Here is a 14,717-nt window from a genome sequence, read left to right as displayed (position 1 = left end):
GCCTGGTGCCAGATGGGGCATTGGAACTAGTGCCACAGTCAGTGCCGGGACTGGTCTCAGCCTCCAAAAGGGTCTTGAGTCCTGTATGTACAGCCACATGAGTAGTTGAAGAAAGCCTATGGTAGATTTCCATGACTTCTGGACCTAAGACAAGAGCAGAGGTCCAGTGCCCTGAGATCAATTCTGGGGACCGTGTAAAGTTCCTCTCCAAAGGGGTTAGATATTCAGAGGCACCTGTGGGTTGGGACTGGAGGATTACGTTTCAGTGCAGAGTCAAGCAATGGAAAAGCATGCTGTAGGGTGGCCAGTAGAGTCAAAGTATTATTGGGATCTGAACTGGTTAGAAATCCAAGTTAACTGGTGCTGAGATGTCCGGCTCCACAGAAGCATGGAAAAGAGATGCCATTTGAGAATCTTTGAGGCACTTGTGTGTCAGAGAATACAAGAGAGAGACAATAACTCCTTTTCTCTCTTTTTTGGGCCTCATGAGGAGATGTGCTGCTTCTCCTTCCTTTTCCCTGAATGCCCCTGTAGAGCTGAGGCAGAGGCATCAGTGGATGAATAGAATGAGTGCCAAATCATCATGTGAGGAGCAGGTGGCAAGATGGGCACTTCCTGTGTTAACACTGGGACTAAGGAAACCTTTAAGGTGGTGCCAACTTGATCTTTGGTGCTAGGTGAAGGATTCATTCCCAGCATGGGGCCAAAGAGATTCTGGTCTCAAGCCCATGATAAAAAGCTGGCACTGAGGCTAGAGCAGTAAAATGCATCATGGGTCCTGAATAGGAAGACTTCTGTGCTGAGGCTGGGGTCTCTGCACCATCAATTAGCCCAGGCTATCAAGGCAGTAGGCACACTGAGAAGCTAGATGAGCCTAGAGCCTGAAATGACTCTGCCTTCTAGAGCAGGGAGGGACGCGGCAGCAAATTGTATCTTCAGTTACTGAGTGGGTCTCGGCCAGACATAGGTGCTTTCATCTGGTGCTTGCTGTCTCTGGTATGATCACTGGGCAGGAGGCATATCTCTTGATGCCCTTATGAGACCTCATGGCCCAACACAGTGTTGGTAAAAGGTATCTGGGACAAGGGAAGGGATATTTACAACAAACTACCTTATACTACTCTAAGCCAACTAATTACAAGAAGATATTAAGGTAGGATAGAGGAAGATCTAGCCCTGGGATCATGAAGGCAAGTTCCATTAGCATTCTGTGGCAGTGGCAGCAGCAAAAGACCTGAGGCACTTAGGGGGTGCACTCATATGTAGGGTAGGGAAATTAAGTCACCCTCATGCAAGACTTCTCATGCGCTCCCCAAAGGACCCTGGTTTTCTGGCTGTTCTGCAGCTCAATGCCAGGGACAACATATCCCCATAAGGGTACTGCACAGAGGTCCTCAAAGAAGAACAGATATGTTCTTGTTCCTCAGGGAGGAGCCAAACACATCAGCAGTTCTTAGAGCAGAACTCCAGCACCTTTCTGGGGACTGGAACAGTGCTGTTGCATCTGGAGCAATCTTTGGGAGAAGCCTAGTGTCTCAATGGAGAAGACTTGAGGTTTTGCTGGACAGGCAGCTATGGCAGTCATGAGACTCTTATGGAAAAAGCCCCAAAAATTTAAGGTGGGTGAAACCAAAAGGGTACTATAGAAATTGGTATGAAATTCTTTGAAAACTTGAGCAAGAATAATCTCCTTTCTATTAGAATTTTTATAGATTTCTAGAGGATAGAAAGGACACAAACTTACATTACATTCTAAATGATGACTCAAATAGTTCCACTGAAAAGGAAAAAGGCTGAGAAGGCTACTGTAGCAGCACCAATGAGCCACTACGGAAAAGTAATAAATTTGTCAGGGGAAGGAACTGTTAATATTGGTGGTGGTAAAAAATACAGATTTTCTTTGGTGCTATGTGATGAGAACCTGAGTATGCATATGGGCATTTATGGTAAGAGTGGAATAGTAGATTTCCCCCCCATATCCAGCAAGTTTCCTTGATAAATTTGCAATGCTGTCTTAACAAAGCGGGGGTGACGGGGGGGGGGGGGGAAGAGAGGAGAGAAACTATTTTCATTCACTGGAAAAACTTCTTAGTCAATCTTTTTCAAAGTTATCAAACCAAGCACCCTCACTGAGGGATAGAGTTTTATGTTAAAACTCCAAATGTTTGAATTAGAGTTCAAGGACCCACTATGAAGAGATTTTTGTCAGAATTCCTGAAAGGTCTCATATACTTCTAGGCTGAGGAACATAAGTAATTTCAGACCAGAACATATCTGAGAAATTACAAATCATGGAAAACAAGGTCTAGAATGAACGTACCATTTAAATAAATATCAAACAGGGTGTTATTACATGATAAAACTAATGAACCTGCTGGCTATAATGCCTGTACTTCTTGTCTCTGAACTAAGAATGTTTTTAAAAAGACAATCGAATACAAAGAGGCAATGGCCACTAATTTATAGATTTACACTTTAAAGGGGTTATAGCAGTGGCACTAATTTTTTTCTTAAGAAAAATCCACAAGTGAGCTTCATATATTGGTTAATAAGAGTTAAGGACTAGCTATTTGCTCCAGTTGATATAGTGCAAAAGTTGCTCTACTAAGTTTCCCCACACAGAAGTGCCCAGTGTACTTCCAATCTAAGCCTTTCTTCAGAGAATGCCAGTCATGCTGTATTGTGCTGTAATTCTGATGTACAAAAAAAAAAAGACACTTTCTCATCCACCATTTTTTACGATAGGTCACCAAAGATGAAAGCCTAGTGCATAAGTAACTGTACCACCAAGCCACATCATTTATATCATTTACTGAAATGAATTAGTTGTCTAAAACAGGATTTTAATAGAACCATACCAAGAATATGCTTGTAGAATGACCTTGTGAAGTAAATGTTGACCAGCTGCCTGTGATTCAGAGCTAAACCCAAGATCTGTCCAGCAAATCGAAAGTAGTTCAAGTGATCAGGATTTACAGAAGAGTTGCTGTTTGGCTGGAAGGTTGTTCCTATGAAATAAAGGGTGCTATTATATTTAGTCATAGTTTTAGCCCATATCTTACAACTGCAGCCTATATATTTTTACTGTAATTTGAACCTCCCAAATAAATTCAACGGTTGTAATTTGTTCGTAGGACAAGAACATAAACACACCCCCACATTACCCTCTTCTCTGATAGATCTATTTTCTTGGTGTGACCAAAATAAAAAAAAAAAAAAATCAAAAGGCAAAAACAGGATAAAATTTGTAATTACTTTTTGCAACTTATTAAAACTGCAACAGATGCACACACACATTCTTACATTTCGAACAAAAATTACATTTCCCAGGGCCACAATCTATTGAATTGACAAAAATTTGAATATTTATCAGAAATATTTACATTCTTGCTGGTTTGGAATTAAAGTACAAAGGCCACCCAGAGCGAATATAAAACATGCACAGCCAAAACTCGGACACAACTTACAATAGGCAAGGTCCGACACTATGAAAAAGTAGGAGGAAATGTTCCTTTACATAATTAAATCTTAATTATACAATCTCAAGTTCTCAGTATCTTTCTACATAACAAAAAGTTGAAGCAAGTTCTCCAGATTTTTAGAATTAGTGTGCATTGTTCAATAGACTATAATTAGAGCCAAACAACTTGCTTAAATGTAGCTGTACTCATCTGTGGTCTATTTCAAAGCTATTTTTCTTCTACCTAAGTAATTAATCTACTTGTTTGATTATCTGAAAAACTGAAGTAAAAATTTGTTCGGGTTTTTTTTTTTTTTTAAGCATATTCTAATTCAGATTGTAATTTCTGTACTACATTCAGCAGGACTAAAGTGATTTAGGAAACAAATGGGTTAAAATGGAATTTTAATAGATAATCAGGGATGACTCTAAATTATGCCTTCATCATAAGGGTAATAATGAGCCACTACATATAGGCCCCAATCCCGACAATACTTATGCACAGGCATCATTTTACTCACATAAGCAGTTCCATGGCTATTCACATGGCTAAATTTGTGAAAATACTTTAAGTGTTTGCAGGATTAGAGCCTAACCACTCCTTTTCATTTATTTAAAGCGTAGTGACAGAAGGTTCAGTCTCTCTCACACACCTTCCTAAACCCTTTTTCCCAGCTCTTCAGGATGCAACATTTGCTGGCTGAGTTCTCTTTGCAGTTTCCTAAGAAACTGGTAGAAGGTGTGTGAGAGACAATCCCTATTTCTGAGAAAAGCTTTGCGGCTAGATAATCTGTTCCGTACCCAAGAGACAAGAAGTCAGGCACTGAAGAGCAATTCCAGGGAGATAAACAGCTGTTTTTACTGCAGAAACCAGTTGTGGGGCTGATGTCAAAAGGTGAAGAAAAAAACTCCCCATATCCTGCCTGCACCAGCCCAGACATACAAGTAACTGCAAGGGGAAAGACAGCACCCTCCTGCTGCTGATGCGTGAGGTATGTCTTCTTGCTACCAGGAAAATGAAAGGAAGATTAAACTGGGAACTCAAAAGGAGCTAAAATAGAATTTCTCCACCCATGTCAAAGAAAGAGCAATATTGGCAAGTCAGTCAGCAACACGTCAACTTATAAAAGTTGCTTAGTTATCAATTGTAGTTAATGGACAGTGCACATTATTTCTTTATTAGCAAAGGACTTTTTCTGACCATTATACCTTAATTGATAATGGTTTATATTATGAATAACTTATCGGACCTTTTCCTTAGATTAAATTTTGCTTCAGCAAATGTTCATAAAGTTAGAAGAACAAGAGATACCAACATACCATCAGCTGACTGGGTGAAGAGTGCATAATCTGGGTTAACTATCTCATTGGATAAGATATCAAACCATTCACGTACCACACCTTGACCCTACATGTCAAAAGGATAAAAATACAGCACAAAGAAATTTAATTTAACAAATAGCTGAACAAAATAAGTAACCAAATATATTCCTTAAGCAAAAGTATGAGAGTATTGTTAAAACTTCATTTAGATTCAAATTTTAGTTAGAATTGATATAAATTATATTTATATGCATATCAAAAAATTGTTTATGAAGGTTTTACCTACCATGCCTTCTTCGCCATGGAATCGCACCGCAATCCCCTGCTTCAGCTTTGCACAATTTGCTTTAGACACAACTTCACAGCTACTCCTAAAAATAGAATCTAAATATGAAACACTAGTTAATTTTATATCTTAAAGTAATCACAAAAATATTATGCACTTTATACATGCACTCCTTCTCCTTGTAGTGTAATACCTCTGTGAACCAACAGGATATCATTTTCATTGACTGGTCTGTGCACCATGTCTGAATCCGGTTGTCCAGAGTGCAAATGTTCATAGAACCACTCACAACGATCTTTAAAGGGCTACAAAACAAAACAGGTGAAACATGCCCAATATATTACTCAATCATTCTAAAGGCTAATAATCAAAGCATTCTGTGAAATTCACTTTAAATATTAAGCTCCAGTGAGGGACTTCATTAAAGAGTAATTAGCAGACATTTCAACAAGATTTCACAAAGGAAATGAAAGCAAAATCAAGCACTAATCCTGCTAAAAGAATACACAAACATTTTGTATAGCTCATTTTTGCATTTGGGAAAGACGACACTTAACAATTCAAACGCTTATGTCCAGACGCTTTGAATGTTAGATCTGTAATTGAATACATTTGCAACCAATTAGCTCACTTTTAAATTCAATAATGAATTCTCATGAATAATATTTTCTTTGAAACTATCCTGCACATTGTCTATTTAGCATATTAACACAAACATATGCTTCCATTCTTATTCCTCATTGATCCTCTATGCTAATGAGGCCATAATCAATAGTACCTGACAATAATATGACTTCACTGAATAGGATGATGGAAAAGGTCTTCTGTAAAAGTAAGCAAACTCAGTATGGTTTGGTTTTTTTTTTTTTTTTTAAAGTCACTTATTTTCTTCAATTCTGAGAGAAATTCAATGTGTCTGGTTTGGTTTTGACCCAACTTGGGCCATGACCATACTACAAGTACAGCCATGCTTTTGTAACCAGTTCATGACACTTATGCGACCGAGTTATATATTTGTCTTTCAGTACGTCACTTCTATCTCACAACCATAATTAAAATACAATTGTGTATGTGCACTTACTATGCTATCTGCATCAGTGCATTCTGGGAAATGTGGGCAGCTATCTCACACATCTCAGCAGACAGAAAGCTTAGAGAAAATGCCAGAAGCAGCAATGCGGATTATGTGTTCAGGGAAAGAGAACTGGCCTCACCAATTACACCGTCAAGCTTAAAGGTCCTTTCCACACAGGATAGCGGAAAAAATGCAGAACTGATTACAGGAAGACAATCATATGGCAAACTAGGTATCTGGCAGAACACCACACTGTTGGTTTTCAGGTTATCAACTGTGGCAGCTGACTGTGAACAGTGAGTTGTGGAGACAAATCATGTTTATGGCCAACCACGCCGCTAAGTGGTTACAAATTTATTTAAATTATGTAGCAGAGACAAGGCCTTAATCTGAAACTGCTCCGGTTTTTAAGAAGCTGTTTAATGAAAGAGGTTTTCCTCATTTAGGGCAATGATTCTCTGTTTCCTCCATTTAATAAAGGAAAAAGTCTCATGGACCCACGATTCTCAGAATGTTTTATTGTAGAGTCCCCTGATACTCCAGAGACCATGAGAATCACTGACTCAGAAACTGAATATTTTAAATCCTTATTCATCTGGTGTTTTGCCCACCATTGCAGGTTTATCTTAGAACAGCTTCTACTTTTAGTTTTAAGATACAAACAAAAAACCAAGTATAATTCCCTTGATAGAAAAGTCAATACGATCATTAAAATAACAGCAATAATGAAAGGTATGATTTACAGTAATTCAAAGTACTTTTGAGACCTCTAATTCAATAGCAAATAAGACCTATGGAAATGGAAACAGCCAGGATTCCCTAGAAATCCATACAAAATTACATGTTTTTCAGCAGATCTCACCAGAAGCGTAGTTCCATCTTGTTTGACTCATGACATTCAAACAATTGTGGTGACTGTTATGGGATTTTGCTTAGAACAAGGCCTGACAAAAGGTGTGTTCAACTCCCCATTGATTATTACTTGGGGGAAGCAGAACGTGCCCTTACTTGCTTTAGTGGATAGGATACCAGCATATGGGGCTGGGCTGAGTACAATATGGAACAGAACTGAAAATCATCCAGGGGACTGACAGCTAGCACAAACTTCACACCCTACCCTGAAAAGTTAGTCACATGGCAACGGAGGTGGGTTCATAAACTCTTAAGTTCTTAAAATAAACGTTTTGCTTTGTGGACTATCGAGGAGAGGGGAATTCTCTCCAGACCTTTACAACTTTCAAAATACAGAATTTCTTTAAAGAGATTTTTGCTATTCAGGCAGCATGGCCCAGAGCTAGCCTACATGTCTTCTTAGGATTTGAGCAAATCTTTAGAGAAACTGGTCTAAAGGACCAACAAAAATGGTTTCTTATCATAGGTCTTTCTAATAAGCAGAACTACAGAGAATATTAGGAAATCAGACTATCCGCAGAAGTAAAGGTGCTCTCTTGTGTAATTTGTTGAAGATTGAATGAAACAAAGTGCTGCCCACAAACCACCCACTAGCAGTACTAGTGCAGACTTGGATAATGATCACATTGCAGCCAATGCTCACATGTGTGGCCTTGTGTGCAGCAGCAATACACTGATTGTACTGGGTTTTGTTTCCTGCCTTTTTACTTAACTCTCTGGAACACAAAAAAGAAAGCAAGCAATTGCAATAATACCCAAGTGTTTTAACCTCAGATGGCATGTGACAGGTGGTAGGAGATATTCTACAGAGAGCAAGAGAATGTCCCGGCAACAGGATATCTGACTGAAGTGAGCAGCTATAGCTAGGGTTACCATACGTCCGGATTTTCCCGGACATGTCCGACTTTTGGGGGCTCAAATCCCCGTCCGGGGGGAAATCCCCAAAAGCCGGGCATGTCCGGGAAAATCAGGAGGGAGGGAGGGCTCGGCCGGGGCCTCTTTGGCCGGGCCGGTGCGGGGCCGGGCCGGGGTCGCGGTGCCGGGGGCCGGGCCGCCGGGGGGTGCGCCGGGCCGCGGAGCTGGTCCGGGGTCGCGCCGGGCCGCGGAGCCGGGCCGCTGGGGGGTGCGCCGGGCCGGGCCGCGGGGGTGCGCCGGGCCGCGGAGCCGGTCCAGGGTCGCGCCGGGCCGCGGAGCCGGGCCGCTGGGGGGTGCGCCGGGCCGGGCCGCTGGGGGGTGCGCCGGGCCGGGAGCCGCGGGGTGCGCCGAGCCGGGAGCCGCGGGGTGCGCCGAGCCGGGAGCCGCGGGGTGCGCCGAGCCGGGGGGCCGGTCCGGGAGCCGGTCCGGGGTCGCGGAGCCTGGGGGTGCGCTGAGCCGGGGGGCCGGTCCGGGGCCGCGGGGGTGCGCCGAGCCGCGGGGTGCGCTGAGCCGGGGGGCCGGTCCGGGAGCCGGGCTGCGGGGGTGCGCCGAGCCGCGGGGGTGCGCCGAGCGTGGGGGCCGGTTCGGGAGCCGGTCCGGGGTTGCGGGGCCGGGGGGTGCGCCGGGCTGCGGGGGTGCGCCGAGCCGCGGGGGTGCGCCGAGCCGGGGGGCCGGTTCGGGAGCCGGTCCGGGGTCGCGGGGCCGGGGGGTGCGCCGGGCCGCCAGGGGCCGGCCGGCAGTGCTGGGCGGGCCGGGTGTGGTCGGCCGGGGCCGGCCGGCACCCCAGGGCCCGAGCCGACCCAGGCTGGAGCCGCGGGGGGGCCAGCCTAGGCCGCACCTCCTCCCTCCCCCCCCTTTACCTGCTTCAGGCTTCCCGCGAATTAAATGTTCGCGGGAAGCAGGGGAGGGGGCGGAGACTTTGGGGAGGGGGCGGAGTTGGGGCGGGGGCATGGGCGGGGCTGGGGGCAGGGCCGGGGTCCCCTGGAGTGTCCTCCATTTGGAGGCACAAAATATGGTAACCCTAGCTATAGCAGAATTATAAACTGAAGACTCAGACTAATTATTGTGCAACTATAGGCCAGAAACAGTTAGTCACAATTGTCCTCAAAGTAATTCAGTTATATTTTAAATGGAAAAGATAGCCAATAAAAAGTTCACTCTGGCAAATATCAATCTATTTGTTTAAGCTCAAATACTAGAGGTAGTTAACCTTCACGCTGTAGAGTTAATCAGTAATTTATGGATGTGCAAATGAAAAAAAAAAAAGTTTTGTATTAAAGATATAAATAAAAAGTGCTTAACATTTACCTGTGCTTTTATGATGTGCATGAATCTCGACATCAGTTCAGGGCACTCAAGAAGAAAATGAAAGTGGTCAAAAATTATTTTGGGGTTTCTGGAAAAAAAAAGTTTTAAGTTGGAAGTTTACTAGTTGCAGGTGCACAGATCTAACCAAAGTCTCATGACAGAACTGAGCATACCTGAAAAGGTATTTTAAAAAAGTCTAACAAAACAAAAATTATAGGATATTTTCAAGAAACACTGACATTGCATAAAGTGTGTTTTCCTGCCTCACTTTGTGAGAGGCTTGCATTACCTCACCTCACCTAAAGAGGCTCTCTAGAGAGAGGACAAGGGCACACTGAGCAATCCTCAGAGGAACTTTGGAAGCAGCCAAGCATAAGGAGAAGACAAACTAGGCCGTATGTTTCATTCAGCATTCCTTTGGTGAGTAAACCAAAACTTTGGGAGAGGGAGGGTAATTTGGCCTGTCGTGTGGGCTATGTTTGCAGCAGGGTAGGAGATGGCACCTACTCACAGACCAATAGTTCTAGTTCCTTCTTGACAAGTTTTGGGATATGAAACATATAGAAGAGTTGCTTAGGTATGCACTCATTTAAGCTTCATTCCTGCAATGCTTGTGGACATACATCATTTATGCACAAGAGTACTTCCACGGAGTTCAATGGGCCTACTAATGTGCATAGTTAGATGTATATGAAGACATGCTGGATCAGGAATGTACCCAGCAAACACACACCTCTGAATCACAATTAAATATGAATTTGTAACTAACATTTTAGTCAAATAAAAATATTAAATTTTTTGATGGCCTACCGGTTAACAAAGCACTTAAGAACATTGTCATGTTTGCAGACAAATTCTATAAAACGAGGTGACGTCATCCTGTAATACAAATAAAATGTATTCAGTTGTAAATAATTTTGTTCAATGAAAATAAAATGAAAGCAGAATTTAAGATTGTACAACAAACCTTGTAATTTTAAATAAAAAAATCCTACGTAATCCCGGTATCATGTTGCAGTAAAGGATTTTTCAAGTATATAATTAATTAGATGTACTAGAAGATTAAAACACCACAACTGAGGATGCAATGTAAAGCAATCAAGAAGGCAAGAAGTGTCAAGTGTCAAAGCCTGGCCATGCAGCCTGACTGGTAACTGCTCTCCTGAGCATATGGTTTATGTTACAGCCTAACTGCATCATCACATGCTTTTTCTGCAGGACTTTTGCTTCTTTTACTATGCAGGTGGGAACACATGCATTGGATGATACAATTTAGCATACATCCTTTCTACTATAATGTTAAGAGCACCTAACATCTTGAGTTTATATTTAAATATACAGAGCATGTTAACATTACAATGTTTTAAGTGGAGCTTTTAACTGTTTAACCTAGATCTCAAAAGGTATTAACATCTGAAGGTGAACGAAAACATTTAATACAACACAGATACTAAGACCTTATCTACACATAAGCACTGCAGCTGCATGACTATAGCGTTTAGTGGAGACGATACCTACGCCCCCGGTAGGTATTCCACCTCCCCGAGAGGTGGTAACTCTGCTGACAGGAGAAGCCCTCTTGTTGACATAGCACTGTCTACACTGGGAGTTAGGTCAGCATAACTGCGTCGTTCCGGGATGTGGTTTTTCCAAACCCGTGAGCAACATAGTTATACCAACGTAAGTCTGTAGTATAGACCAAGCCAAAAGATATTAACATGATCATTACCTTTCACCTGCCCTCACCTGATCTCAGAAACCTGTATTTCTCCAGCAAGAGGTGATGACATGAAACACCTCAAACATTTTAGGGAACTGCATCTTTTTACACTGCCTTAGGCTTCTGATTTATCAGTTCTTGCAGGAGAATGGTTCTGAAACTTCAGGTCTTGGCAGTTAAGAGGAAGTTATTTTTAAATATATCAAATACTTTTAAAAGTTTATATGTTTTTAAGCGTACCTTATATCTACATTCAGTATTGTGCTAACCATTGAGTGGTTAAAAGTTGTGTGTAATTATAATCTTCACTTAGAGGGGGAAACCTATTTTTCTAGTTTTCTTTAATCTATTTTCCAAAATATACTCAATATTTAGAAAGAGTTGGAGACTGTAAAAGTTTGACTCCCTTCTCAACTTCAAAAAAAAAAAAGGGACACGTTACCCAATGTGTCAGAAAACTCATCTGCAACTGATTAGACTTCAATTAATTTTGTTCTGTTGGGAATATCCTCTGGATTCAAATCTAATCTTTTAGAGTTAGACAAGAAGTTGTTTTTTTTTTTATTACTCCTACTGCTAAGTACATTTATGAAAGCAGAAGCATCTTCTTTGAGATTTGAGTTTGTGAAAAAAGTGTTGCATGGACAATACTATACAATGAAATACTCTAGCCTTAGAAAAAACTGAGGGAGCAGCAGTACAAGCTCTCTTACGCTATCCCACTAACATCAACAATGTTATGCTTATAGGACAAGTAGCATATTATCAAGACAAGTTCAATCCTTTATGTCAAATAGATTAACAAGAAGAGTTCAGTTATAATGGAGACCCTTGTCTACTCACTAGGTATTGGACTGAGACCACCAATCTATTTCACCTGGGCCATTAGAACAGATGTCATGTGGTAACAGATTTTTAGTGTCTGCTAACCTGGGACTGAATTCAGAGTGGGCGTGACCTAGAGATGAAAGGTTTTGTATCCCATTACAATTCTCTGCAACATCAAGTCAGATGAGTTCTGCCGCTGGTGCTTATTTTTGCATGAAATGACAGTTCTGATTTTTCTGACATCAAAATTATAGTAGCAGTTATGAAGACAATTATGTGAAACTAGGGAGGACTTCACATGTGGAATATAAAGTGGAAGTAGTTGAACCCCAGGAGATCATGTTTTCCCATAACTATCACATGTAATACGACAAAAAAGGCAAAAACTACTCAAGATACTCAATGTGAGCAGAATTGCACCAAGAGTTTTCATGAGACAGCAGCAACACTATGAAAAGGAAGGTCTGCTGCATTGTTTAGAAGCGTTATGAAAAATAATAAAATGCTTGAACAAATGAAAGAAGCACAGAGCAATCCCTTGATTGTCGTTAGTTTAATATGTCAGCATTCATATTTTCACAAGAAATCAGACTAATTTTAAAAAATAAAATTTTAGATAATGAGCAGAATCCTCCTTACCCTTGAGGCATCTGACAGGAGCAGCACATATAAAACGCTTGAATGACAGCACTCAACCTGTTTGCTGTCACCGAGATAACATCCTGGCAATCTGCACAAGCTTCCTGCTTCCTGGCAACCTCATATGCTTTTGAATCCCCTGTGTCAGTAGATAGCTTTTCTCTGCTCTCAGTTCCTGCAGCGTTGAAGGCAGGCTGATTTGGCCCTTTCTGCTTTAGTAAAATGGATGTAATGTTGGCAGAGTCTCTTTTGTTTTTCATCAATTCTGTAGCTATTAGAACTAGCCATTCATCTAATGAGTGCCAGAGTAATTCCAGCGGCTGCAATGCACAAGGAAATGACAAAAATGTAATTGGACATATTTGTGAATATTAGAAATAAGATCACACCATAAACAAAGACAAGTACAGCATGACTTCCATGCAAATGGTGAAGCTGCTAAATTAAATTCTAATAAAGCTCATCTCATAGATGGAGTCAAGTATTTGTTCACGTAAAATCTTTTCACATATCCATACAGTAATCTAAAAAAACCCACATAAAACCAAGGAGAAAGGCGGGGGAAAAGGGAATCACGTAGTAGATAAAGAAGAGATATATGATCACCTTGTGTTTTATACCAACTTTAATTTATAAAACTCACACATACATGTTGGTCAAGCAGTTGCTATGTACACACTACTGACCAGAGGTAGTGCTATCCTAACTGCTAAGGTCAGGCAGTGAGACAGACAGATGAAATTCAAGTCCTAACAATTCTGCATATACTATTTGAAATGTTAGACATCTGAACAAGTCTGTTCTTTTTTATATCTAGATTAAGCAAGCTGCTCCAATCAGGTGGACCCCAGCACCAATACAAAGCCCCAGTTAAGTCAACAGGGCTCTATGCAAGCACACTGACCATCAACATAAAGTTTGCCAGAGCAGGACCAAAATTAATATTTTTAGGAGTAGTTCTGCTAGTATCATGAGCGTCTCAGAGTTCATATTGCTAATATGATCAATTTCACTGGCTAGAAACAAGTTTATTGGTAATAATTATGCAAGTTTCCCCACTGCCCTTTAAAAACCAATCTCATTCACTATTTTGCAAAGTGATTCATAGAGCAGTTTAATTTTTTTTACAGGACAAGATATTTAGTATCTATTTTGTTTAAGACCACAGTTCACTAGAGGTGTAACTGAAAGAGTATGGAATAAGTAAGGCAGCTTTTGTACGCACACATGTATTATAATCTCACCCCTTCTCCCCCTTAAAAGCGTTATTGCAGAGGTACAATAGAACCCCGTTTATCTGGTCTAACTGGAACCAAGACCAGATCAGATAATCAAAATTCCGGAAAAACCAGAAAATGGGTAAATGTGATGCTGCAGCACCATCTAGCGGCCACAGGAGAAATCGCCCGCTTCTGGTCCTGGAGTCCTGGTTGTCTGGTAAATGGGGAGAGCCTGTTCAGGGAGAGTCAGATAAACAGGGTTCTGTTGTACTTGAGAAGTGGAATCTGGACCTCTCCCCTTAACTTCAGTACTCTGTTCCTGCCACTTACTGATATCCGTTTTCTTTGTACCCATGCTGACAAAACAGTATCCGGATGACACTTCTTGGGGGTCACCTCAACTAAGTGCTTCAACATAGGTGTCATTTTTACTGCAATTACTTCTCACAAGAGATCAGAAGGTTAGCTTCCCTCCAAGGATCCATGACTGACTTTACCACAAAATATAAGAATTAAATGTTGTAATTAAAAACACGATTTACTGAATTACAGAAAAAAGTCAGATTAAAAAGTAGCTGTATGCTTAACATATATACTCAGAAAGAAAGCTAGGTAGGCATTTCCTCGATTAGCCTTGCATGTCTAAAGCATGCTTTCTCTTAAGTATTTCAGATGCTTGTCAGACACCCTTCTTGATTTCTTAGGACTCCTGTTTTTAATTCTCTGTTCCATTATGCCCTGCAGGCACCAAATTGGTATTGCTGGAGGTCTGACCCCAAATTCATTCAGATTGTATTCAGAGCTGTGGTCAAGACAGTTTCAGTTCCTGTTTTCCTATTTCAACATTATGACTTATCAAATGTGAATCCCCACACACACTTCCAAAGTGGTCTACATTTTATGCCAGCATTAATAACCATGCCTAAGCAGGATGACTTAGTTGAAATTGCCACGAAGAAACCGACTTAGTTTGCTTTTAAAAAACGCAGACCTTACACTTCATTCTATAATGACAAGAATGAATTTAATTC

At 41.4% G+C, this 14,717-nt stretch overlaps 1 protein-coding gene across 3 annotated transcripts in view; it reads right to left on the bottom strand.

Annotated features, from left to right (window-relative positions):
* The window catches only part of HACE1 (HECT domain and ankyrin repeat containing E3 ubiquitin protein ligase 1), a 140,630-nt gene that overhangs the window by 75,573 nt on the left and 50,340 nt on the right, over positions 1 to 14,717 (bottom strand). For all 3 annotated transcript variants that reach the window (XM_054023183.1, XM_054023181.1, XM_054023182.1), the window contains exons 12-18: positions 12,467 to 12,786; positions 10,090 to 10,158; positions 9,280 to 9,367; positions 5,263 to 5,374; positions 5,070 to 5,167; positions 4,781 to 4,868; positions 2,859 to 3,008 (exon numbers count right to left, since the gene is read on the bottom strand). In XM_054023183.1, coding sequence (XP_053879158.1) covers positions 2,859 to 3,008; positions 4,781 to 4,868; positions 5,070 to 5,167; positions 5,263 to 5,374; positions 9,280 to 9,367; positions 10,090 to 10,158; positions 12,467 to 12,786 — 925 coding nt within the window. The remainder of the gene's footprint in view (positions 1 to 2,858; positions 3,009 to 4,780; positions 4,869 to 5,069; positions 5,168 to 5,262; positions 5,375 to 9,279; positions 9,368 to 10,089; positions 10,159 to 12,466; positions 12,787 to 14,717) is intronic.

Source organism: Malaclemys terrapin, chromosome 3 (assembly GCF_027887155.1).
Source record: "Malaclemys terrapin pileata isolate rMalTer1 chromosome 3, rMalTer1.hap1, whole genome shotgun sequence".
NCBI lineage: Eukaryota > Metazoa > Chordata > Testudines > Emydidae > Malaclemys > Malaclemys terrapin.
This window is presented reverse-complemented; position numbering and strand designations above follow the sequence as displayed.